General features: G+C 59.0%; 1 protein-coding gene across 1 annotated transcript; it reads left to right on the top strand.

Moving 5' to 3' along the window:
* Window positions 1-238: 238 nt before the first annotated feature.
* Window positions 239-24,869, top strand: LOC111152045 (kielin/chordin-like protein). The gene is made up of 42 exons (XM_022510330.1): window positions 239-317; window positions 2,049-2,215; window positions 2,977-3,166; window positions 3,256-3,332; window positions 4,048-4,132; window positions 5,612-5,679; window positions 5,837-5,933; window positions 6,073-6,155; window positions 6,402-6,495; window positions 7,372-7,454; window positions 10,066-10,159; window positions 10,303-10,382; window positions 10,459-10,552; window positions 10,892-10,977; window positions 11,051-11,132; window positions 11,353-11,505; window positions 11,608-11,714; window positions 11,792-11,885; window positions 12,588-12,761; window positions 12,907-12,989; window positions 13,086-13,179; window positions 13,273-13,461; window positions 13,741-13,911; window positions 15,529-15,705; window positions 16,372-16,457; window positions 16,727-16,817; window positions 16,946-17,028; window positions 17,117-17,210; window positions 18,037-18,210; window positions 18,452-18,534; window positions 19,164-19,284; window positions 20,166-20,245; window positions 20,461-20,560; window positions 21,085-21,173; window positions 21,515-21,617; window positions 21,708-21,850; window positions 22,158-22,330; window positions 22,412-22,523; window positions 22,622-22,723; window positions 23,376-23,540; window positions 23,994-24,300; window positions 24,432-24,869. Exons 1-42 carry the CDS (start codon window positions 239-241, stop codon window positions 24,680-24,682), a joined length of 5,058 nt encoding a protein of 1,685 aa, XP_022366038.1. The 3' UTR covers window positions 24,683-24,869.
* The last annotated feature ends 1,445 nt before the right edge of the window (window positions 24,870-26,314 follow it).

The following is a 26,314-nucleotide window of genomic DNA, read 5'->3' on the forward strand; positions in this document are numbered from 1 at the left end:
CTGCCCGGCTCGGGAGGCTCTCTAGCCGCTGCCCCTCTGGCGCGGGGCTGGGGTCAGGGCAGAGCTGGGGTCCAGGGCTCGAGGAGTCTATCAGGGAGGCAGACGCCAGCAGGCAGGATGACAGACTCCAGAAGCCCTCCCTGAACAAAGACTGGGTAGGAGGCGGCCTGGTGTGTCCCCACCCCGCCTCCCCCGGCGACTGCTGAGCCGCGACCACAGACAGCGAGGCGGAGCGAGCATGGCGGGGCCCAGGGCCGCCGTGAGGCCCCTCGTCCTGCAGCTCACCATCCTGGCCCAGGTCTCGGTGACCTGCGGAGGTAAGTCCGGGCGCCGAAGCCTCGGGACGGGGGCGGTCCGGGGGACCCCGTTTCTCACTCAGCGCAGCCGGATGTAAGGAGCTGGGGCCAGGCTGCCTCTCCCGACCCCCGCCGCGGGGTGTGAGCGCCTCCGGGGCCAGTCTCCGTCCTCCCAGTCGGTGGAGGAGCGCGCGTGGGGGCGCGCACGGAGGCTGAGGCCCGGGGCCTAGGAGACAGACAGGGGGCTTCCTGCAATGCCTCGGGAGGCATTCCTGCAGGCAGCAGTGGGGGAGAGGCTGTCCTGGAATCCGGGAGTCTGAAGTTAATTATTTGTCTTGAGAAGGGGGGCGGGGAAGGAGGCCCGCCATGGGAGCTGACTTGGAGTTTGTGTCTGGCCTTCTCCTGGAGGGTGGGGGGTGCAGGCAGGAATTGAGGGGTCAGTGCAAGCACTTGGCAGCCGGCTGGGGAGAGGGGAGCCGAGGACAGTTCCATGGGGAGCAATCAGGCTTTGTGAAACGAGCCGGAGCGCTTTCTGCTGGTCTCTCCAGGCAAAGGACTGGCCCTTTCTTCCCTGAGGGTCCCAAAGGACCCGCACCCTCTCTCTGACTCCCTTATTGTGCCTGCTGAAGTAGACCTGTAGGCGTGGCCTGAGAGGAGGGACCGTGGGCGTGGGGGTGTCAAGCTGGGACGGAGCGTTTAAGATGCTGAGCCCTCATCCTTAGGGGACCCTGCGGAGGGTGGGGAAGAGCGCCACCTACAGGAGCCCTACGGAGTTCCAGGTGACAAGATACCCCTCTAGAGAAGGGATGGGAATGTGCACAAGAGGCTTGGGGGCTGGCATTTGTTGGGGTGTTAGCACCTGGATGTGGGGAGTAGCAGGCCAGCCTGAAAAGAATGGGTGGCGTTTGCAAAAGGTCACATTTGGAGTTGGCGCTGGGACCTTCAGATGTGCGACATAGAGAAGTGGTGCCAGAGACCAGCAGGTGGGGACAGGGAGGATGGGGGCAGGGAGGACGGCTCTGACTTCAGCCTCCTGAGTGGAGAAAGAGGAGAGAAGAGTGGGGAGTGGGCTGGGGACAACTGGATGAGACCAGAGGTTGATGGGTTGGGGGGACACAAAAGAGGAAAGCTGAGCCCCAGATATCAGAGCCTGTGGGGATGGCAGGAACCAAGCCAAGGAACTCGGGCCAAAGCAGGTTTGGAAGAAAGAAGACAATTTAGGGTTCAAATGAGGCTCTCCAATCCTCCCTTGGGAGAGTGGGGTTGGGAAATGGGTGACACAGTCCCCTGCCTCACAGGACTAGTGTCTGCTAGAAACCCCTTTAGCCACCCCAGACCTGGCCTCATAATTGCTACCTCTGTGGGGAAGACCCTCCCCTCTCCTTCCTCCTCTTCCTCCTCCAGACCCTCCACTGCCCACCCCAACCCGGAGGAGGCATCTGGTCTATGCGATGTCTGTGGAGTCAGCTTATACCCCTCCCCCACGGTTTTTACTTTCTTGACTGCTGGGGAGGGATTCAAGTGGGGTGGAAATGGCTGTCCGACTCCAGGCCCAAACTCAGGGGTGTGGAGCAGAGGGAACAGCCGCCCCTCCCTGTGCACATGCTCCTTCTCTGGAAGGTGAGTGGGCAGGCGGACGGGTTGGGGCTCAGGCTGCCCCACCCCCGCCCCTGCAGGGTTTGGAAAACAGGACCCAGGAAGCCTTGGCAGCCCCTCACCTACAGGCCCACCTTGGATTCTTGTCCCCTTCAGGTGGGGTCATCCTCAGGGAGCCCCCTCAGCTTGCGGACATCCACCACTCCGGGCAGCAGGAGCCAGCCCATCCCTTAGCCCCTGCTGGGGCCCCCCAGGAGCAGGGGCGCCCCCTGGAGGAACGGCTGGGAAGGCTGGAGGCCCAAATGATAGCACTCAGAGAGCAGGTAGCAAGGGAGGCTGGGCGGGTGTGTGCGAACTAGGGAATGGCGGTGCGCCGTTAAAGGAAAGAAGGGTTGCACCTTTGGGGCGGGGGCGGGGGGGTGGGAGGGAACAGTAAAATAGAGTTTGGTTTTAAATGCACGTGGAGGGGCGCCTGGGTGGCTCAGTGGGTTAAGCCGCTGCCTTCAGCTCAGGTCATGATCCCAGGTCCTGGGTTTGAGCCCCACATCGGGCTTTCTGCTCAGCGGGGAGCCTGCTTCCTCCTCTCTCTCTGCCTGCCTCTCTGCTTACTTGTGATTTCTCTCTGTCAAATAAATAAATAAAATCTTTAAAAAAAAATGCACGTGGAGAAGTTCTTATAGGAACAGTTCTTAATACTTACTCTTTCCTACAAAGGAAGAACCCCCAGAGTACTGATTCATCAATTTAGATGGAGCACCTACTGCACATATTATACATAATCAGAAAAGATTTTGGATGGATAAAGGTCTTCAATTGTTGAGGGGAGGGATTGGGTCCGCTTCTGTCCAAAGAAGAGGTCTGGGGAGCCCCGGGGTCCCCCGGGGAGACTGTCCAGACTCCAGATCTTGAGAACCGTGGTTAAGCGGGCCGCTGTCTGGAGGGGACCTACCCGCCTCTGCCCTGGAAGCGTCAGATTTCCTTCTCCCCCTGGTCAGGCTTCATGAGCCACAAATCTGCCGGGCGTGTCAGATGGTGCAGAGCTGAGCCAGCACCTCCTCCTTTCCCCTCCGCTTCTTTCCCCCAGAACAAGGAGCTGGAGGCCAGGGTGAGGCAGCTGGAGTCTTGTGAATGCCGTCCGGCTTCTGCTCAGTGCTGGGGACTGGGGCGGGCCTGGCCCGAGGGTGCTCTCTGGGAGCCCGAGCCCTGCACAGCCTGTGTCTGCCGGGAGGGGGCTGCACACTGTGAGCCCAAGCCCGGGCTGCCCCGTTGCCGTGGTGAGTGCTGCCCTGTCTCCCCGCCAGGCCCACCTGGGCACCTGGGGATGGCCCTGATCGCCTGGGTGATGGCACCATCTCCTCCCCAGGCTGCAGCCACAATGGTCAGGCCTATCGCAATGGCGAGACCTTCTCCCCGGACGCCTGCACCACCTGCCACTGCCTGGTGAGTTCCCAAGACCCACCTGGGTATCCAGGTATGGGGATCCCATACCTATCCCCCTCACCTGCCTCGTATAAGCTACCTCTCACTATAGCCTGGTGCGCAAGGTGAGCAGTGCCGTCTGCCTGCCCCTCCCCCAAAGCCTTGCCACCAGTGGCTCCAGATGATTCCAACTAGCTCTATTTTCTGGGGCTCAACCTCCCCCATGCACATGGTGGGGGTCCCCCAGCTCCTCTGATTGAGGCCCAAATGATAGCACTCAGAGGGCGTGGCATGGAGGGTGGAGGGGCTGGAGCTGCTTGTCTTCCTACATCGCCCCCTCACCTGTGGACCCTCCCTAACCCTGCTCATCTATCTGTCCCCCTCATCTACCTGCCTCGTCTCCATCCCTTGGCTCCACATCTACCTTCTTCCAGCCTTTCCTTCCTCACTTTTCCATTTAGGAAACTCTCAGGTCCCTTCCTATGATCTCTCGGTTCTGGGAATTTGCTGGCACCTGGAAGAGAAGGTTTCTGGGACTCAGGAGCAGCAGGAGAAGATGGGGGTGGGGGTAGGTTGTCTGTTTTCTGACCTCAGCCTGAGGGTAGCCCACGTACCTTGAGCTGCTTTGGCCTCTTGTTCCTCCACTGTGTCGTGGTCCAGGGTGAGTTTTGGGTTCCGGAGGCCGGGGCCTCAGGGTTCTGAGGCCCGTGCAGCCCCCCTGTTGGCTTCCTCACAGGAAGGAGCAATAACCTGTACCCAGAAGCCATGCCCAAAGGGACCCTGCCCAGAGCCAGGAGCATGCTGTCCGGACTGTGAGCCAGGTCAGCCTCCCTCCAGCCCCGGCCCCACCTCCTACACTCATTCTGGCCCCCAGGGCCATGGTGTGCCACCTACCACGTGCCCAGAGGGCACCTGCCCACTCACTCTGGCAGTCCAGGGAATTCAGAAGGGAAGCACAGCCAGTAAATGCGCACTCTGGCCTGGAGCGGAGCCAGAGCCTCTGTCTGATTTTTTTCCTGCCCTCAGGGGGCTTCTGACCTAGTTGAGAAGATAAACTGAAAGTTAATGTAACACAAGATTTAAGATCCAATGACCAGATTAAAAGAACTGCAGGAGGGCAGCGTGTGGGTATCTGCCAGAGCAGATGGCGGGAAGGCAGGGGGAGCCACTCAAGACTGTGTCATGGCTGGTCACCTGAGCCACATCTTCAAGAGAATGTGAGATTTCACCAGCAGGAGACAGTTATCTGTGGCCCTTTCGGCACAAGAACAGGGTAGGGAGAGGTGTGTTGCCGTGAATCGGGGGGAAAGGCCCAGTGGAAACAGCCTGCGGTAAGCCTTGCAGTTGGACTTTCTTCTGTGGCAATGGGGAGCCATAGAAGGCTGCAGAGCCAGAATGTGGCTTGTTCAAAGGAGTACTGTAGGAATATTCATCTGTTTGGGCTAGATGCAAGAGACCAGTTAGTGAGCTAGTACGGTAGTCATCTAGGCATAGAGCCAGGAGGCCAGGGATGGCAGTGGCTGCAGAGGGGGTGCTGTTTCTAAAGAAGGGGCAGGAGCTGGTGACTGGTGAGGTCCCATGGAATAGTGGGAAGCTAAGAAGGCAGTGGTGCCAGGGACGTGAAGAGAAGCGGGGGTGTGGGGACAGTAGCTCTGCCTGGGGATGCTACTAGCTCACAGTCAGGGACAGGGCTGTCAGATTTAGCAAAGAGAATATGGGATGCTTTGTTAAATTTGAATTTAAACAGCATATACTTTTTTTAGTGTTAAGTACATCTCATGCACTGTTTGGAACATACTTACACTAAAAAAGTATAGATTGTCTATATGGAATTTGATTCAGCTGAGCATCCCGTATTTTATGCAGCAGAATATCAGCTGGTAGTGTGAAGGGCGGGTCAGGGGCTCAGGAGACCAGTGGGGTCTGGAAATGGAGCCTGGGAGTCGTGGCCTGGGCTGGGGAGTGGTCTGGGGAGCTGGTGGAGCTCAGAGAAAAGGGACATGCGCGCATGCACGCACACACAGAACTCTCAGGATACGTGGTGCCTCGAGGCCACTGCTAGCTTGTATATCGTTGGTGAAATTTTGTAAAAAAGCACCTTTTCCTTAATGCTTCTATGGTAAAATAATGGAAATGTAAATGATGTAACATTTACATCAGACACTTGACTGCCATCTGCTGGGAAGTGGTAGGAATTCAGGTTCTCACCTGAATGGTGCCCTTGGATGCAGTACTCTTGTGTGTGCTTTGGCTCCAGTACTATGGGTCTCTCATGCGGGGGCCTGGCCCCGGTTTTGCAGGCTGCCCTGGAGGCCACAGGGCTGGGGAAACGTGGCACCCAGAGCCCTGTGTCATCTGCACCTGCCAGGTAAGGGAATCAGAGCCCAGCCCCGACCACCACACACATCCCCGATGCTCGGCATACCCCAGGAATTGAGGCTGCAGCCTGCTGGGCACACTAGGCCAGCAGAGTAACTCAGCTTGGGCAGTGGAGAGGGAGGGATGGCTCAGTGTCCGCCTTGCAGGCTGGGACCGTGCGGTGCCAGGGACCCTCGTGCTCGGAGCTCAACTGCCTGGAGAGCTACACCCCTCCTGGGGAGTGCTGCCCCGTGTGCCGGCCAGGTGACCTCCTGCCCTGCCCTGCCACTCCATCCCCCAGCCCCCCTGTCGGTCTAGTACCTGTTCGGGGTCATGCCCTGCCTTGGGTGATGTCCCTTTGCCCTGCTGTCTGCTGACCTGTCATCCTGACAACCCTCCCCAGGCTGTGAATATGAGGGCCACTCCTACGAAGAGGGGGCCAGCTTCCTGTCCAGCTCCAACCCTTGTCTCCAGTGCTCCTGCCTGGTGAGTGCCCTCCCCCCACTTGGTCCAGGCCCTGCTCCTCCTTATTCACCCCCTGCCCCTACCTTGGGCCACACCTGCTGCTCTTTCATCCCCTCACATACCTTCTAAGACCTGCTGCCGGTGAGGTTCCCCTCCATCCCGGCCCTGTGGCCCGTCCCCCAAGGGTGTCAGACACCTGCCCACCCTGCCCTCTCTGGGAGCCAGCCCCGGGCCTGGCTGCTTCTCACAGCTCTCGGTGCGTTACAGAGCGGCCTGGTTCGCTGCATGCCCGTGAGGTGTCCGCCCAGCCCCTGCCCTGAGCCGGTTCCCAGGCCCGGGCGCTGCTGCCCAACCTGCCAAGGTAAGAGGCTGCCACGCCATTTCTTCCACTCTGGAGCCCATTCTGCTGGCCCTGACCTGGGGAGTTTGCTCAGTCGGGGAGCAATGCCCCATCAAGCTGGCTCCAGAGATGAGGTGCTTGGGCTTGCATTCTGCCCTTGCCACGTCATGGCTGCGTGCCTCTCAGGGAGCTACTCTGTGCCTCAGTTCGCCATTTGTGAGCTGTGGATGATGACATTCTGTACCCTGATAAATGTTGACCACCATTACCCACTCTGTGCACAGAAGACACAGGCGGGCCATCCAGGCAGACCCCTAGAGGGGGATGCCGAGTCGCACAGCAGTACTATGGCAAAGGCAGGCTGAGAAGCAGGTGCCAGGCACTGCGGAAACTCAGAGGAAGGAGACCCAGTCCAGCCTGGACACAGGAAGGAGAGCGTCCTGGAGACAGCGTGTTCTGGGTGAACCCTGAGGATGGAGAGCAGTTAGCTAGGTGATGGGTGGAATAAGCCAGAGGGCATTCCAGGGAGAGAGGACAGCTTGCACAGAGGCGTGGGACAGACAGTGTGAGGGGGATGTGTTAGCAGGAAGCTGCAAGCACGTACCAATGGCCAAAGCCTGTGGTGAGAGATGAGAGGGCCCCCCCCCAGAGCAGGGGCAGGTGGGCGTGGCCACACTGGGTCCGGGGAGACCTGGAAGGACAGGCTAAGGAGCTTGGGTCTTACCCTATCTGGGTCTTGGGAGCCCCCAAGAGTCTAGGCCAAGGCATGACATAGTCTGGTTTGGGCTCAGGAGAGAGCCCCCAGAGGGCCTGTGGAGGACGGTAGGGGCAGGCTGAGCCGGCAGCTAGGCTGGCTCCCACCAGGCTTCCTTTCTGCCCATCTTCACCCCCACCCAGGCTGCACGGAAGGTGGCTCTCACTGGGAGCACGGCCAAGAGTGGACTGCCCCTGGGGACCCCTGCCGGATCTGCCAGTGCCTGGTAAGCCCTGCTGCTACTCCACACCCCAGGTACCCCATGTTCATTCTTTCATTTCACTGAGCACATCCCATAGGCACTGGGAGGGGACAGAGTTGGAGAAGACCTGATGCTGGGCACTTGGGGCAGGGGGATGGGGCTGTGCCTGTCTGCGTGCCAAGTTCTGAGCATGGCAGGTGTGCAGCAAGGATTTGTGAAGTAACTTAAAGAGCTTGCAAGCTCCAGGAGTGAGACAGGGCAGGATAGGAAAGGCAGCATCAGTTCTGGAGAGATTTCCTAGAGACATCTAGAACTGGGCTGTCCAATCTGTGACCTAATGCGTGTGGTCACTGAGCCCTGGAAATGAGGCCATTCAATCTGACTTGGGCTGGAGCATAAAATACACATGGGATTTTAAAGACTTACTGTGAAAGAAAGGAATATAAAATATATCATTAATACTCTATGTTGATTGTATCTTGAAATAACTGTTCGATAGATTGAATTGAATGGAATATCTTAAAAAGTCATTTTAGCTGCTTCTGTTTTCGTTTTTTATTTTTGTTTTTTTCTCCTTTTTTCCCCCTTTCTACTTTTTGAAATTTGACCACCAGAGAAATTTTTTAAAAGATTTTATTTATTGGGGCGCCTGGGTGGCTCAGTGGGTTAAGCCTCTGCCTTCGGCTCAGGTCATGATCTCAGGGTCCTGGGATCGAGCCCCGCATCGGGCTCTCTGCTCAGCGGGGAGCCTGCTTCCCCCTCTCTCTCTGTCTGCCTCTCTGCCTACTTGTGATCTCTGTCAAATAAATAAATAAAATCTTTTAAAAAAAAGATTTTATTTATTTATTTGACACAGAGAGAGAAAGATCACAAGTAGGCAGAGAGACAGGCAGAGAAAGGGGGGGAAGCAGGCTCCCCGCTGAGCAGAGAGCCCGATGGGGGCCTCCATCCCAGGACCCTGAGATCATGACCTGAGCCGAAGGCAGAGGCTTAACCTACTGAGCCACCCACGTGCCCCTGACTACTAGAGAATTTAAAGGGACTTGTGACGTGTATTATGCTTCTATTGGACAGCACAGATCTAGAAAATCATGGAAGGGGTGGGTTTAGGTCTTAAAGGGTTAGTAGAATTGAAGCAGGAAGAAATGAGGAAAGACACTCCAGGTGATAGAGACTGAATGTTTGTGTCCCCACCCCCCAAATTCCTATATTGAATCCTAATGGTATTAGGAGGTGGGGCATTTAGGAGGTATTTAGGTCCTGAGGGTGGCACTTTCATGAATGGAATTAGTGTCCTTGTAGAAGGGACCCCAGAGAGCTAGCTCCTCCTCTCTTCAGCCATATGAAGACACAGAGAAAACACAGGTGTCTAGGAACCTGGAAGCAGGTCCTTACCAGACCCTTCTGGCACTTGCTCTTGGACTTCCCAGCCTCCGGAACTATGAGAACCAAATTTCCGCTGTTCATAAGCCCCCCAGCCTATGGGATTTCACTACAGCAACTGAAATGGTTGGACCCTCCCCCTCTGTGACCATGTGCTCCCCATCCCTGCTCACACGGACCACTCTCCCCAACATCTGTGAGAAGAGTGACTGGCTGTCCACTTAAGGGACTGGCAGTATGGAGCCCCGATGCAGGTGTGAGCTCAAGGGGTGGGATCTGTCTGGGAGGGGCCGCGGGGAGTAGCGGCAGCTGCGGCTTGATTGCCAGCTCCCAGAGGTGGGTGTCACACCAGGCTGGGCATCTCATTTCATTCCCATAACAGGCTGTGAGCACAGGACTATTGTTTTTTTAAGGATTTTATTTGTTTATTTGAGGGAGAAAGAGAGAGAGAGAGAGCGCGCGCGAGAGTGAGCAGGGGGGAGGGGCAGACTCCCTGCTGAGCAGGGAGCCGATGCAGAACTCAATCCCAGGACCCTGGGATCATGACCTGAACGGAAGGCAGACACTTAACTGAGCCACCCAGGTGCCCGAGGACAGAACTATTACTGTCTTTTTTCAGATGAGTAAACTGAGTCACAGAACGCTTCAGTAACGTGATGGGTTATACATCTGTATTGGTTTCCTGGGGCCCCCATAACAAAGTAGCTCAGACAGATTGCCTTAAGCAACAGAAATGTATCATCTTGTGGTTCAAGAGATCAGAAGTCCAAGATCAAGGTGTCAGCAGGGTTGGTTCTTCCTGAGGGCTGTGACGGCGAATCTGTTCTAGGCCTCTCCCCTGACTTCTGGTGGTCTGCTGGCGATCCTTGGTGTCCCTCAGCTTCTTCCTTCATCCTCACATGTTGCTCTCCTTGTGTGTGTGTGTGTGTGTGTGTGTGTGTGTGTGTGTGTGCGCACGCACGCACATGTGTGTTTTCAAATTTCCCCTTTTTACAAAGACATAGTTACTGGAGCCACCACCCCACTCCAGTATGACCTCATCTTAACTAATCACATCTGCAATGACCCTGTTTCCAAATAGGCCACATTCTGATGTCCCAGGGGTTAGGACTTCCACATATGAATTTGGGGGGGGGACACAGTTCAACCCATAACAGTGCTTAGTAAGTGGATCACAGGGACTCAATTGCTGTTCCTGCCACCTGACGGAGCTCTAATGGCATCTTCCCCTGCCCCCCCCGCCCCCTCCCAGGAGGGCCACATTCAGTGCCGCCAGCAAGAGTGTGCCAGCCTGTGCCCATACCCTGCGCGGCCCCTGCCAGGCACCTGCTGCCCGCTGTGCGATGGTGAGTCGGTGAATGGTGCCTGGTGCAGGGGTGCAGAAAGCTCATGGATGGCCCAGCGCAGTCTCCCACGAAGGCCAGCCAGGACAGGCAGCGGGGGGAGCAGGGTTCCTGAGAAGGGTCTGAGGCACCCTCTTCCCCAACAGGCTGTTTCCTAAATGGGCGGGAGTACCGCCGTGGAGAGCTGGTGGGCTCTGGAGACCCCTGCTCGCACTGCCGTTGCGCTGTGAGTGTGGCTGCCTGGCAGGGAGGGCCTGGCTCCCAGGCCTGCCTCTCGGACGCTGACCAGGCCCTATTGGCAGAACGGGAGCGTCCAGTGCGAGCCTCTGCCCTGCCCTCCTGTGCCCTGCAGACACCCAGGCAGGATCCCTGGGCAGTGCTGCCCAGTGTGTGACGGTGAGCTGGGGGCTTGAGTCACCTGGAGGGGGGCAAGCACTGGCCCCAGAGAGGCTCCAGGGGTGCCCGGGCACAGGGGTTCGGACCTATAGGAAGCCCCTTGGACTACAGTACAGGAGAAGTCCTTGAAAAGCCTAAGCTCCTGTCACCACGGGTGAAGGGCATGTTCTCACCTCGCCTTCTCATGGCAAATTGGGCCCCAAGGTGGGGCCCGAGATCCTGGAGGTGGGGGAGCCTGGCGCATCAGGGTGGGCAGTGGACGCCTCGAGGTGGTGTGAGGCTTCGCCGTCAGCCTCCTGCTCTGTCCCCACCCCCCGGTCGTCCTGTTCTCCTGTCCAGGCTGTGAGTACCAGGGACACCAGTATCAGAGTGAGGAGACCTTTAGACTCCAAGAGAGTGGGCGCTGTATCCGCTGCTCCTGCCAGGTAGCCAGTCCAGCCCTCTCCCACCCCAGATCTGAGTCAGCCCTTGGGGACCCTCAGCCAGCGTCCCTCCTAGGCCGGCGAGGTCTCCTGTGAGGAGCAGGAGTGCCCAGTTGCCCCCTGCACACTGCCTGCCTCTGGCCCCCAACTCTGCCCAGGTATGTGTGGGGAGGGGTCGAGGGAGGAAAAGCTTCAAAGGAGGTCTGCTTCCAGCTGCCGCAGATGGAAGGGGGGATTGCCGGGGCCACCTCCCATGCCGGTGTGGGTTCAGAGACCACCGTGGGGATGGCAAAGCCAGGTTCCTGTGGTCTGGGAAGGTCAGGGATGGCTGGAGGTGTCCCAGTTGCCCCGGTGACAGCCGCCCCCACTCCACTGTAGCTTGTGTGCTTGATGGAGAGGAGTTTGCTGAGGGGGTCCAGTGGGAGCCTGATGGTCAGCCTTGCACGGCCTGCTCCTGTCATGACGGCGTGCCCATGTGTGGGGCGGTGCTCTGCTCCCCAGCCCCCTGCCAGCACCCTACCCAGCCCCCTGGTGAGTGCTCCACACCAGTCTGGCTTTCTTCCCCCACCCCCCGCTTTGTCCAGCTCACCCCACCCCCAGTTTGCTGGGCTCTGATCAGTCTTTCCCACCCAGGTTCTTGCTGCCTCAGCTGTGAGAGCTGCACCTACCATGGCCAAGTGTATGCCAACGGGCAAAACTTCACAGACGCAGATAGCCCTTGCCACACCTGCCACTGCGAGGTAGCTCCCCGGGTTCACCGCTGCCCTGCTGAGCCCCTCCTGGGGCCCACCCCCATTGCCCTCTCCCCTGCTCCCAGGAGGGGACTGTGAGGTGCTCCTTGGTTGACTGCCCTCCCACAACTTGTGCCAGGCCCCAGAGTGGACCCGGCCAGTGCTGTCCCAGGTGCCCAGGTATGTGCTTCTTGCACCTGGGGGCCCTAGACCCAGCTCTCCTGTGACCCTCTGGCCTCACCAGATTCCTTAGAAAGCAACCACCTTTGGACTTGTTTCCAGCTGGACACAACTTGGAACTCTCTGGAACTCACAGAGTATGGGCGGGAGAGAGAGTAGAGATTTGTTTCTCCTTTTGTGCTACTCCAGGACCCGTCCCTCCCATTATGTATGTCCTCTTCCCATCCCCCCCCCACCAGTCAGGTATATTTGCATATCTTTCTGTATAAAGCAGGTTCATGCCACAAACATTTGGGTCTGGCATGCGGAGACTGGGTGCTGGCGTGCCACATTCCCCGGATCTGCCCCGGTGGAGGGTCTGTGCCAGGGTGCGTCTCACAAACACACACACCTGCATGCGTGAGCTCCCGGGCTCTTCCCTCTCAGAGGCAGGTAAATGGGCTCAAATAACACACACACACAAACACACACACACACACACACACACACATGCACACACGCACATGTGTGTGCCCACGCACACATAGGGTGTGCTCAGAGAGATACCCACACCCGCCTACATGGACCCCTCCTCCACTCTCTCCATGGGGCTTCCTCTTGGCCTTGCCTCAGTGGCTCTGGACTCCAAGGATCGATGGGCTACCAGCGCAGCTCTAGAACTGTCAGCCCCTACTGTGCCTCTTCCCCTGCCCCCATGCTCAGACTGCATCCTGGAGGAACAAGTATTTGTGGACGGAGAGAGCTTCTCCCACCCCCGGGACCCCTGCCAAGAGTGCCAGTGTCGGGAAGGCCATGCCCGTTGCCAGCCTCGGTCCTGCCCCCCTGCCCCCTGTGCCCACCCACTGCCTGGTTCCTGCTGCCAGAGCAACTGCAACGGTGAGGTGGAGGGGATAGGGAAAGGGGGGTGGGGGGTGGTCTCCCGGGATGGCTTGGTCCCATCTGTGGGCTTTTAGGGCTGAACGGGCGGCATACCCAGGGAGGAGCAGGCCCCTCCCGTTACTATAGCTGCCCCTTCCCCCAGGCTGTGCCTTTGGTGGGAAAGAGTACCCCAATGGAGCCGACTTCCCCCACCCCTCTGACCCCTGCCGGCAGTGTCGCTGTCTGGTGAGTTTGTCCCCGTGGGAGGAGGCCTCCCAGGGAGGGGGATCTCCTCTGCCCCCCACCGCTAAGCAGCCCTGGCCCGTGGCCCCCCTGTTGCAGGGTGGCAGCGTGCAGTGCCTCACCCGCCACTGCCCTCCGCTGCCCTGTCCAGAGCCGGTCCTGCTGCCCGACGAGTGCTGCCCCCAGTGCCCTGGTAGGCGCGGCCCTTGGGCAGATCTGCCTGGGAGAGAGCGGGGAGGCTCCGCAGCCTCTCCCTGGACCCCTGACACGCTCTTCTCTTGCTCAGCCGCCTCCTCAGGCTGCCCGCGGCCGGGGGGCGGGGTCCCTGCCCGCCACCTGGAGTACTTCTCCCTGCCCGAAGACCCCTGCCACCGCTGCCTCTGCCTCGACGGCTCTGTGTCCTGCCAGCGGCTGCCCTGCCCACCTGTGCCCTGCGCCCACCCGCGCCAGGGACCCTGCTGCCCCTCCTGCGATGGTAACGCCCCGGCGGCGCCCCCAGTGCCACCCCCCCGCCCCCTGCTCCTTCCCACTCTGCCCCAGACCCTCGCCCTACCTGGCGCCCTCTTAGTCCGTAGCACCCTTTCTCCAGCCCCTGACACTGTGCCATCCCAGCATCCTCCTCCTTCCGAGCCCACCCCTCCCACCTCCTGGTTCCCACTAAGAATTGGGGAGACAGTGCCCAGTCCGCAGGGCCTGGGAGGTTGTGGGCCTGGCAGACAGCCCCCGCTCCTGCCCTCCTCGCCTGCCCCCCTAGGCTGCCTGTACCAGGGGAAGGAGTTTGCCAGCGGGGAGCGCTTCCCTTCACCCAGCGCCGCGTGCCACGTCTGCCTCTGCTGGGAGGGCAGCGTCCGCTGTGAACCCAGGGCCTGTGCCCCTGCTCAGTGCCCCTTTCCTGCCAGGGGTGACTGCTGCCCTGTCTGTGAAGGTGAGGGGCAGGGGACTGTGGGGATGAGGGGCTGGGAGGGCGGGGTCAGCATCACCTTTACTGCCCACAGTGGATCCACAACATCTATCACATAATAATGAACACTGGACTAAAACCTGGAGTTGCTCCTGCCACTGATGCCATTGGCTGTGTGACCTTGGACAAGTTACATAACCTCTTCGGGCCTTCTTTTTTTTTTTTTTTTTAATTAAAAATGCGTTTTAAAAATGTGCATTTTTGTAAGATACATATAACGTAAAATTCACTACCTTAACCTTTTTTTTTGTTTTGTTTTATTTATTTATTTGACAGGCAGATCACAAGTAGGCAGAGAGGCAGGCAGAGAGAGAGAGGAGGAAGCAGGCTCCCCGCCGAGCAGAGAGCCCGATGCGGGGCTCGATCCCAGGACCCTGGGATCATGGCCAGAGCCAAAGGCTTTAACCCACTGAGCCACCCAGGTGCCCCTACCTTAACCATTTTTAAGTGTAACTCTAACTTTAGTTCCTGTAAACAAGAGAGGGTTGAACAAAACCCAGTTCCCCAGTCTTTGGTCACCCTTGTACTATCTTAGCAATATTGTTACAGACACTCTACCACCTGTAATTTTATTTAGGTAACTATTTTTCTTTTTTTTTTTTAAATTTTATTTATTTGAGAGCAAGAACACTAGTGGGAGGGGGGAGCAGAAGAAGAGGGAGAAGCAAACTCCCCGCTGAGCAGGGACCCCTCCCCCATGCGGGGCTCGATCCAGGGACTCCAGGATCATGACCTGAGGCAAAGGCAAACGCTTAAGCGACTGAGCCACCCAGGCGCCCCAATGAACTTTCTTCAGATCAACTTTTAAATTTAAATCTTTTTATAAAGGAGTCTTTGTAGCATACTGTAAATGAATTCGATTTGCCAGGAATGAAGGTGACCATAAATATTAATGCAGTTAAAAATAAAACATTAAATCTGAGTCTGACACTTGCCTGCCAAGGTTTTGAGACTCAGACACGCCTCTTTTTTTTTTTTTTTTCCTGTTAAGTCTATTTTTTTCTTTACAGCAGTTTTAGGTTCATAGCAAAAGTGAGAGAAGGGTACAGAGGTTTCCCATGTCCCCCCTGTCCCCGCACTTGCACAGCCTCCCACATGCCCCCACTGGAGGAGGGCATTTTATGAGCCAACACTGACACATTATGACCTGAAGAGCCCCTTCTTTTTTTAAAAAAAAGGTGGTCAGCAAGAGTCAGAGAGCTGTGTGGGTCAGGCTGCCACCATTCTGGGACACCCTCCCCGTCCCTGATTAATCAGAGGGCTGGAACCACATCTCCTGGGCCATCTCGGGCTATCTCCAGCTCTCCTCAGCTTGGGGACGTTGGTGCCTTCTGGCTGGGCAGGGGCCTGCTGAGTGTTTATCTCTGGGAACAGATTCTGTGTGGGTCTTTCCCGATAGACTAGACGATAGACTAGACGGCAGGCTGAACGGAAGGAAGTCTGCCCTTCAGCCAGCTCCCCCACCCCAGACCCCTCGAGCCCTCCCCTCACCCCAGCTCAGGCCCAAGCAGGGAACTGGATCACTGCTCACCTCTCACCCTTTCTGCCCTCTGTCCTCCCCCTCGCCATCCTCTCTTGAAGGCTGTGAGTATCTGGGGGAGACCTACCTGAGCAGCCAGGAGTTCCCAGATCCCCGAGAGCCCTGCAATCTGTGTACTTGCCTCGGAGGCTTCGTGACATGTGGCCGCCGGCCCTGTGAGCCCCTAGGCTGCAGCCACCCACTCACTCCGGCTGGACACTGCTGCCCGACCTGCCAGGGTAGGACAGCACCTGCCCTCCCTGCCCCTTCTGGGGCTCCCAGGGGACCTGTCACCAGGCCTCGCCACTGTCACCCCTCCCCTGAGAGAGCCACAAGGCAAACCCACACCCTGTGCTCTCCTCAAACCACGCCTGTGCCCTCCTGTCTGTCCCTGCTATCCCCTAAGACTCACGGTTGTGCTCATCAAATAACTGGGCCCTGTGCTTCCAGAACTTCCTGCTCTTAAACTGTCTCATTGCCTTCCTAAAATGGCACATTACCACACTCAGACCCATTCGATGGCTCCCAGGCCCTTGAGTCAGCAGTCATGAGAGGCAGCTTCCTTCCCTCCTGGCTTCTTTTGGCCACGATCCTGACTGAGCCCGGCCCACCTCTAGCCTTCATTTCCAGGAGTGCCTGTTCCTCACCTCGTCTTCCCGTGGACCCCACAGGCGGCAGCTTGCCCGCCATCTTTGACCCCAGCTCCAGTCCTCTCCCCCTTCACGCCTGCGGGGCTCCCCATTGCAGCTAGCCAGAGGCTGTCCTCCCACCCTCCCCTCACTGGCCATGGCAGGCCGGACCTGCCGTCTCCCCCAGCCATGGCAGAGGTCCCCGGGCCCAGCCACGCAAGGCCGTGGGGGACTGGGCTGATGGCCACTCTTTGGCTGTGCTTCCTGCCCTGCCAGGATGCCTCTATCATGGAGTCACTGCAGCCCATGGAGAGACCCTTCCTGACCCACTTGACCCCAGCTGCTCCCTCTGCACCTGCCAGGTGAGGTGGCCTATTGGAAACCTGGTAACCTTTCTTCGCTTAGTCCTCCTCTCTGGCCAGGAAGACCTTGTTTCAGCCCACCCACCCCACCGTCTCCCAGGGGTACCATCTGGTGGAAGAGGATTGGATTCGGGACCCCCGGGCCAAGGGAGGGGGGCTGGAGCCTGGCAGGCTCAGTAGGGACACCCTACCCTGGGGCAATGTGTAGCCTGTTTGGAGGTGGTGACAACATGGAGTCAAGAAGTGGCAGTGTGACCTCTCTCCTTCAGGAAGGTTCTGTGCAGTGCCAGAAGAAGCCCTGTCCTCCAGCTCTCTGCCCCCATCCCTCTCCAGGACCCTGCTTCTGCCCTGTTTGCCACAGTGAGCTGCTTTCCACATGCCGTGCTCCCCCTCATTCCCCTCCCCTCCCCCCACCTCTGTCCGCCAGGCCTGTGGTCGGACAGGGCGAGCTGGCACAGCCCCTCACCAAGGAAATGTGTTTCCCACAGGCTGCTTCTCCCAGGGCCAGGAGCACCAGGACGGGGAAGAGTTCGGGGGGCCCCCAGGCAGCTGTGAGTGGTGTCGGTGTCAGGTATGGTAGGGAGGGGGCAGAGTGGGGTAGGGTGGGGACAGGGCCACAGTGCCTCTGGGGCACCTGGCCTAGAGGGCATCTCCTGCAGGCCAGCCGGGTCAGCTGTGCGCGGCTGCCGTGCCCTCCTCTGTCCTGCCCGCTCCAGGTCACGGAGCCGGGCAGCTGCTGCCCTCGCTGCAGAGGTACGCCTGACCCCATGGGGCTGTCTCCTTGTTTTGCCCCTGGCCCCATGCCCTGTATCCACCCCACCTCCCTCTCTTAGCTCTCCCCTGGCCACCCCCTCCCTGTCCACACCACCTGGCCCTCTCACGCCCTGGCTCTTGAGCACTCCTCCTTGCCAGTCTTCAGTTCTTCCTACCTCTCCCTGCCCCTGGCCCACCAAGACCATTACCCCTCAAAACTGCCCCCTTCCTCACCACACTCTGGTCATCATCATCATAATGACGATTCACATTTGCTGAGCACATCCCATCTGAGCTCAGCACTCGACACATATCTCATTTAACCCACATGCTATCAGATAGGTACTGTTATGATTCCCATTTTACAGATGAGAAAACTGAGGTACAGAGAGGTAAACATAACTTGTCTGTAGTCATGCAGCTAGTAAGTGGTAGTCAGGATTTGCATCTTAGCCATCTGGTTCCATATTGTTACCTGGGGCACATGCTTAGCGATGGAGCCTTTCATTCTTTCTGTGTGCACTTATTACACACCTACTGCATGCCAACTGCCATTGCTGGTACTGGTCTACTATTCATTGTAACCCTTGGTCTAGAAAGCAAGCAGACATGGAATGGGATTAAGAACCCAGGGGTTCTGGCCCTCAGCCAGGGTCCTTCCCTGCCACCATGCACAAGAGCTCTGTCCCAGGCCACCTTCTCACCTCCTCCCTGAAGGTCCTGCTCCTGGCACCCACATGCCCTGCCGAGCACCCAGGGTTGGGGGGACAAGGGCATACCGGCAGAACCAGAACTCAGAGCTCACCCGTGCCCACCTGGGACACAGGCTGCCTGGCTGGTGGGGAGGAGCACCCTGAAGGCAGTAGCTGGGTGGACCCCCAGAGCCCCTGCTCCTCCTGCATGTGTCATGATGGCGTCGTGACCTGTGCCCGCCTCCAGTGTGTCAGCTCCTGCGCCCGGCCCCACCAAGGGCTCAATGACTGCTGCCCTCGATGCTCTGGTACTGGAAACCTGGGGCCAGCGTGGGGGAGGCAAGGAGGCAGCACCTGGTCCACATCTCCCTCCGGGGCTGGGCAGCAGAGCCGGGCTGTTCTAGAAGTGGCCCCCATTCTTGCACACACTCCAGTCCCTGGAGCTGGGGGTCACTGCAGGGAGAGAGAACCCCACTTCCTGGTGTTCCTGCCAGCCTAAAGGCTCCCTGGTCCTGTTCTGCTCCTACCCTCCCCCCCACCCTGCCCCAGACTGTGAGCATGAGGGCCGCAAGTATGAACCAGGGAAGAGCTTCCAGCCTGGGGCAGACCCCTGTGAAGTGTGCATCTGTGAGGTGGGTGATGGCATCGCTGAGGGGTGGGGAAGCCTGGACCCTGGGGGGCACAAACACTATGAGGGTCAGAGAGAGGATTGTGCCTCTGTGGCCAGGAGGGGAGGCAGGACTTGGGGTGAAGTGAAGAGCTAAGCGGGGCCAGGAAGTGTGGGTGGGACAGGCACTGAGTGGGGATGTGGGAATGTGGGGGTGGGGGCAGTGGGAAGGCCTTCTGGCTGGAGGGTAGTGTGGGTGTGTATGGGAGGTAGGGGGAGACACCTGGGAAGCGGTTGTGGGGGGATGTTAGAGAATCCCATGTGAAGGTAATGGTGAGCAGACATATGACATCCCACGTCTGGAGACCTGGCAAGGAGGGGGAGGATAGCATGAGAGTGCGGGAGGATCAGTGGTCACATCAAGGGTCAGGCCTGAGTAACTGGCGAGAAGAGGACATCACCTCTGGGTTAGGGCGCAGGGTGAGAAGCAACCTGGGGAGACAGTAAGTCTCTGCAGACGGGAGTTTAATCGCCCAAGACGTATCCAGGGGGAGGTGCAGCGGGCTGATGGAAGAGCCTGGAGTCCAGGGGGAAAGGGTGTGTCTCGGCTGCCAGGGCCTGGAACCCAACCCCTTTGCTCACTCATTTTTGTAGCTGCAGCCTGAGGGACCCCCCAGCATTCAGTGTCATCGACGGCAGTGTCCCAGCCTGGTGGGCTGTCCCACCAGCCAGCTCCTGCCCCCTGGGCCCCAGCACTGCTGCCCCACCTGTGCCCGTGAGTCCCTGGATATGGGGGTAAAAAAAAGGGTAGGATGGCCACCCCCAGAGTGACACTGGAAGAACCAGCCTGCTCTCCTCAGCAGCCCCAGCCTTCACCCTTTCTTGAGTCTGATGGACTTATGGAAGCCCATGCGCTGGCCAGGCAGCCCCCAGGGAGAACTGGGGAACCTTGACTGAAGCCACACACAGTTTATGGGGCCTCTTGCCCAGCAGGTGGCGCTGTGGGGCGGGAGTTTTGCCCTCCTCTGGCTTCTTGAGAGCACCAAAGGGAGACCAGAGGGGCTACAGAGGTGGGGAGTTGTTCTTACCAACACTTGCTAGGATGTGCTTCAGGGAAGGAGAAGAGGACTGACATTATTATGCATCTCCTGCATGCTAGACACTGTACTTGGTGCTTTGAATAAACAGTATCCCATTTAATTCTCGGTTGCCCAGTGAGAGGTATTGTTGTTCCCTTTTACAGATGAGAAAACAGAGGTTTTCTCATCTGTAAAATGCTGAATCTAATGCTGAAGCCAGGATTAGAACCTGGAGTACCTACCTGGCTCTCTGGGCTTCCTTGTGCCATTTTTGCCAGGAGACATAAAAGGAAGTAGCAGAGGGAGCCGGGGAGGCATCCTGATGGTCCTTAGGGACCTCAGGCTAAGGAAACCACGCCCTGTCCACTTCCAGGTGCTCCACTCTAGTTAATGTTCTTTTAAAAAAGTCTAAACTTTTTTTTGCTGACCCCAGAAGAAAGAGGACTTCTCTTGGACTCAGGGTGCTGGGGATAGGAGTATGCCCTAGGCCTACGATGTCTGGGGACACAGTGGGTAGGTGGGCTTTTGCCCCCTGCTGCCCCCTTCTCCCCCCAACACGGAGTTCTTGTCTTCACAGAGGCACTGAGTAACTGCACAGAAGGCCTGCTGGGCTCTGAGTTGGCCCCGCCTGACCCTTGCTACACCTGCCAGTGCCAGGTGAGCCCTTCTGCCTCAGGGACTCCCAAAGCTCTCTCTTCCTCCTCTGTAAGCTGTGGCAGCGCCCCCTGCCCTGCAGCAGCTCCAGGCTCCCCACTCACCCCGACATCCACCCACTTGCCTGAGACATCATACCTGGCCTAGGCCTGCTCCCAATGACACCGTGCTCCCTCCCTGCTGATCTCTGCCGGTGGTGGTCACACGCCCTTCCACAGGACCTGACATGGCTCTGCGTTCACCGGGCCTGTCCCGAGCTCAGTTGTCCCCTGTCAGAGCGCCATACCCCCCCTGGGAGCTGCTGCCCCATGTGCCGAGGTAAGTGCCAGCCTTGACCTGCTGACCTCCCCCTCTGAGCCTGAGCCCACGGGGGAGCCAGGCAGGGGGGCATCCGAAGGCTTACATGGACAACCTAGGGTCTATACTCCAAACGCAGGCTTCATTCTTTTGGAGAAATAAAGGGTTACTCATGGTGGTGCAGAAAGCCAAGAAAAGCAGAGAATGAAGTCTGGATTCTCGAGGGCTCACTTGAGACTTGTCGGTGGGCTGAGGGACTCCGGGCCCACTGACCAGGCTTTGCAGTGAGCTGGCAGCTGGCCCATGGGAAGTTTCCAGCCTCTGGCTCTTTGGCTTCTGGGGCCCTTTCCGCTTCCTGAGCCCTGGGGTAGGGCCTAGCATCCAGTAGGTCATCCGGATACTGGTTGAGGAAATCAGCAGCATCAGGGTTGCCCGTGGGGGGGGGGGTGTGGCACTCCCCTGCTATGGGCCTTCTGGGTGAGCTCCAGAGAGGAGGATGTAGCTGGAGGGACAGTGCTCCCGCGTCCTCACTTCTTCCTTCTTAGAGTGTGTGGTGGAGGCCGAGGGCCGGAGAGTGGCAGATGGAGAGAGCTGGCAGGACCCCAGCAACCCGTGCATTACGTGCACCTGCCACGTGAGCGGGGGTCGTGGGGCGGGCAGGGGTGGGGCGGAGGGCCTTACAGATGGATGAACAGAGGAGTCTCAGGACACTGGACCAGTGAATATGGGGTCTTTGAGGTAATTAGAAAAAGGCGGCCCCTCTGAGTGAGAGCGGGCAGCGGCACCCGTGTGCTGGGGCAAGGAACTAAGGGTTGATTTCATCCCCTACTTGAACATGACTTGGGTGTTCTTTTGGGGAAGGGGCAGAGAGAAGGGGTGGCTGCCTCAGACTGTTACCCAGAGGGCCCCCAGAAGTGTAAGGCCCAGGGCCCCCAGGTCCTGCAGGAGGTCCTTAGCGCAATGACTCCTCCTCAGGGGGGCCACGTGGAGTGCGACCTGGAGGAGTGCCCCGCCCTCTCCTGCCCGCAGGGCTGGGCGAAGGTAACAGAGGCCGGCCAATGCTGTGAGCGATGCCAAGGTGCCAGCCAGAGCAACGGGGGGTTGGGGACGAGCGAGACCCAGTGCGAGGGACGGGCAGTTGACCCTACCCCGCTTCTTGTCCCCTCAGCCCCCGCCCAGTCGTGCGCGCACCAGGGCCGGGCTGTGGCCTCCGGGGAGCGCTGGGCCGTGGACGTTTGCACTACCTGCTCCTGCGTGGCCGGCACGGTGCGCTGCCAGAGCCAACGCTGCCCACCGCTGTCCTGTGGCCCCGTGAGTGCCGCGGTCGAGGGCGGGAGGGGGGTGAGTGGGCACGTGGCACCGACACCCGGGTGAGACCAGGCGGGAGGAAGGAGGCAGGGCTTAGGGAGCGGCCGCCGCGCTGTGGAGCCGGGAGTACCCGGGGCCATGCAGTTCCTAGATGTGGCCACAAGGCGGCGCCCCGAGCCCGCTCGCGGTGAGTCCGGAAGCCGAGCGGGAGTCCCTGGAGATTCCCGGGCGCTCCTCGGTCCCGGGCAGTCTCTGCGTGGGGCATGGCGGGGAGGGCGATATTGCTGACGGGATCTGGGGCTGAGGCCAGGACGAGGCCCCCGCCCTGAGTCCCGGCAGCTGCTGCCCCCGCTGCCTGCCTCGACCCGCCTCCTGCATGGCCTTCGGAGACCCTCATTACCGCACCTTCGACGGCCGCCTGCTGCACTTCCAGGGCAGCTGCAGCTACGTGCTGGCCAAGGACTGCCGCGGTGGGGACTTCAGGTGCGCAGACCCCCGTGCCTCCTCCCTAACTCCCTACACCTGTCCCTGCTGACCCCTGCACCTGGGCCTCTCCCTCCACAGCGTGCACGTGACCAACACCAACCGGGGCCGGAGGGGTGTGGCCTGGACCCAGGAGGTGGCGGTGCAGCTCGGAGACGTGGCCGTGGGGCTGCTGCAGGGTGGAGTGGTCACGGTGAGCAGAGCTGAGGACCCGGGGAAGGTCGGTCCTGCGCTGTCCGCCGTCCACTCGTCAGTCCCGAGGCCGCCCCTCCTCCTGCCTTCCTCCTCCAGGTGGACGGGCGCCCCGTGGCCTTGCCCTTCCTGCAGGAGCCGCTGCTGTACGTGGAGCTGCAGAGACGCACCGTGATCCTGCACGCCCAGCCGGGGCTCCAGGTGCCGCTGCCAGGGCCAGTGAGGGTGTGGGAGCCCCCAGCCGGTTCAGGCCTTCTATCTGGAGAGGCAGTGGGAATACCAGCTAGGGCCAGGGCCAGATCAGGCCAGGGAGGTGAGAAAGTTCTGCTGGATTCTGAGGGGAGGAGAGGAATCATGATCAGACATCCTGAGTGGAGTTAAAGGAGATCTGAGCCTAGTTTCTAATCTTGGTTCAGCCACCAACACGGTGGGGCTCTTAGGTCCCCTCTGGGCCTGTTTTCTCACTGGTAAAACAAAGGGGAGGGGTGCGGATTTTTGGAGCGATGTCAATTAAGGTCTCCTAGGTGGCTCCTGAGATCCTTCCAACTCCCATGCCAGAGAGTAAATTTCTCCCTGCCTTTGGCAAGAAGTACTCTTTGTAAATTTCTAAAAGAAGGCTTGTCTACCCTTGTGATCTGGACTCGAATTGTGCTTTATTCTCTGTAAGGCCCTAATGCCCACGAGAAAGTGACCCTCTGGAAGCGGGTTTGCATTTCACCAGGGGCCCAGCTCCGTGGGGGAGCCTCTCTCCACTCATTCTCCTCCCCTACAGTGTGGAGGGTGCGGACAGTGCCTGGGGCCAGGATGGGGTCCCTACCTTTCCCCACTCCCTAATCCCAGGCTCTCTGCACAGGTGCTGTGGGATGGGCAGTCTCAGGTGGAGGTGAGCGTACCGGGCTCCTACCGGGGCCAGATGTGTGGGCTCTGTGGGAACTTCAATGGCTTTGCCCAGGATGACCTGCAGGGCCCTGAGGGGCTGCTCCTGCCTACAGAGGCTGCCTTTGGGAATAGCTGGCAGGTGAGCGGCACAGGAGCTGGGTGGCTGAGGGAGGCACATTGAGTGGGAGTCTTAGAGCAGCCTGCTTACATGGGAAGTCAGGGGTGGGGGGGACACACCGATGGGTTTGGCCACTGCAGGATGATTTGGGGGCTTCTGGCCTGTCATGGTGCTGGGGCAGGGGTGGGGGGCAGGACGGCCTGATGAAAGAGGCATCACCTAAATCCGCAAGCCCTGCCTTGCCACTCGCCGGCTATGTGACATTGAATAAATCCCTTACCTGCTCTGGGCCTTGGCTTGTCCATCTGTAAAATGGGGACAAGGAGAAAGTTGCCAGTACTTCCTTTGCTGTTCCTGTAGGGAGGTTTCTGAAGCTAAACTAAAATATTTGGTGGAAAGTGTTTTGAAGAACGTAGCACACAAAGGTCAACTGCCAGTGGATGCTGTCCCATCAGGGTCACTCTTCCCACCTAGGTCCCAGAAGGACCGGGACCTAGCCGGCCATGTTTCAAGGGCCGCGAGGTGGATCCGTGCAAGGCATCGGGTTACCGGGCCAGGCGTGAGGCCAACGCCCGGTGTGGGGTGCTGAAGTCCTCCCCATTCAGTCGCTGCCATGCTGTTGTGCCACCGGAGCCCTTTTTCGCCGCCTGCGTGTATGACCTATGTGCCTGTGGCCCCAGCTCTTCGGCCGATGCCTGCCTCTGTGATGCCCTGGAGGCCTACGCCAGCCACTGCCGCCAGGCAGGGGTGACGCCTGCGTGGAGGGGCCCCACACTCTGTGGTGAGGGGCGATGCCCAGTACGAGTTGGGGAAGGGGGTGGCACAGGGGGCTCAGGTCTGGACAGGGTTAGGTAGCAGGAGGGCCTCATCGCCGGGGTTCCCCTATGACCTTGCTTTCCATTCCACCTGCAGTGGTGGGCTGTCCCCTGGACCGTGGCTTCGTGTTCGATGAGTGTGGCCCACCTTGTCCCCGTACCTGCTTCAACCAGCACGTTCCCCTGGGAGAGCTGGCAGCCCACTGCGTGAGGCCCTGCGTTCCTGGCTGCCAGTGCCCTGCGGGCCTGGTGGAGCACGAGGCCCATTGTATCTCACCCGAGGCCTGCCCCCCTGTCCAGCTCACTGGGGACCAGCCCCCCAGACCTCTGCCCAGCCCCGGCCAGTAGCCCCAGGGGTCACCCGGAGCCAGGATGACACCAGGACTCATCAGGTCAAAAGCCTCCCCTTGGAGAATGGCTCCCATCATGGCCAGAGCCGTGGACAGAGGGCTCCATCCAGGCCCCAGGAGCCTGGGCCTGTGTCACACAAAGACCTGTGTGTTCAGTAAGAGGAAGTAAAATTGGGGGCTCTTCTAAGGCATACTTGTGTGTGTGTGTGTGTGTTTTCTCCTGGTGTTAGATGGTGGCGTGGGCTGCTTGGAACATGGGGTCCAGTGGTCTGTGTTCCCCGAATCCGAGAGGTGGCAGCTGTGGGAACTGAGCCCTGGACCTTGCTCACTTCTCGCAGCTGCCTGGGCTGCCCGTGCCTGCCATACCCTGGGGTTGCCTGGGAAAACCTGCACGGGACAGCAGGAGGACCTAGGTATCTCGGTCTCAGCTCTGTGCTCACACTATGTCTCAAGCGTGGCCATGGTCCCCATGCTGGTCCCTCGGTGGTTCACGTAGAATCCTGTGGGGGCGCTGAGGAGCATAGAAAAGGGGCTCAGTCCTCACGTGGTGTTCCCTCTCCTCTCGACTTTGGGGAGGCTAGGTGCATCCAGGGCCTCTCTAAGAGCTGGTGACAGGGACTCCTTGCCTGGGATGGGGGACAGGAGACACAACAGACCATGAGGAAATACGGACACAGACACACACACGCACACACGCACACACATGCACATAATACATACATGCACACAATACACCCATGAACACACATGCATGCACCCACGTGCATATGCACACTCCTCCGAAACCCAGGTAAACACATGCAGCACACACGTGGGCCCCTGTGTGCATTCACAGCCACGCCCACCCTGGATGGTTGTGTGAGCAGCGGACATCCTCGTAAGGGAAAGAACATTGGTTCGGGAATAGAAAAATAAGTCTATTTCTTTGAAAAGTCTCTTTGCAAAAAGGACTCTGTTTTGAGGATATAGGGGCCTTGGGTAAAAGATGAGGGGGTACCCCATTCTACTGCCAGCTCCCTAACCTTTCAGCAGCAGTGGAGGGAGAGCTGGACTGACCTGAGACTAGCCGTCTGGCCAGCTCAGCCCACGTGCGCCAAGGCCCAGGGAGCAGAGGCGGCCCTGGGCTCTCGCTGAGCAGCTGCAAAGCAGCAGGTAGGCAAGGCTGCTCAGGACAGCAGGGGACGTGGCAATGACAGACCAGCTCGTGTCCTTGTCCCTGCCCTTGTCATGACCTACACAAACCATGCCCTCAACCTGCTGCATCTCCTGTCGGATGAGTCAGCAGAGTGACCCGGGGCCAGCGCCTTGCAATTGGATAACATGGAGCAGGCACCTGGGAAGTGCTCGCCCTTGTCCTGCCTGTGGTGGCTCCTGCCCCCACCCCAGACCACGTTTACCCCCAGCCAGTTCATCACGGCCACTTGCCTCCTGAGGAGGAAGACCACACCCCACGTTAGCTAGGGCACCTCGCCTCTGTGGGGCAGCTTGGATTCTGTAAGACGGGATGGGGAGGCTGTGACCCACTTCGCACAGTAAGTGCGCCGTCGGTGGCTGCGGCCCGCGTGGGGCGGGTTACGTGGATGGAACGCCATTGCCAGCGTCATATGTACACATACAACACATGCTCTCA

The sequence above is a fragment of the Enhydra lutris genome, unplaced genomic scaffold, assembly GCF_002288905.1.
Source record: "Enhydra lutris kenyoni isolate GAN:26980312 unplaced genomic scaffold, ASM228890v2 scaffoldscaffold27, whole genome shotgun sequence".
NCBI lineage: Eukaryota > Metazoa > Chordata > Mammalia > Carnivora > Mustelidae > Enhydra > Enhydra lutris.

Bases quoted from the DNA above. Each gene is read 5' to 3' on its own strand.
- LOC111152045 (XM_022510330.1), top strand. From the start codon at position 239: ATGGCGGGGCCCAGGGCCGCCGTGAGGCCCCTCGTCCTGCAGCTCACC. The intron at 3,333-4,047 runs GTGAGTTCCCAA...GCTTCCTCACAG, and splicing joins GCACCACCTGCCACTGCCTG to GAAGGAGCAATAACCTGTAC. The intron at 19,285-20,165 runs GTGAGTCCCTGG...TTGTCTTCACAG, and splicing joins CTGCTGCCCCACCTGTGCCC to AGGCACTGAGTAACTGCACA.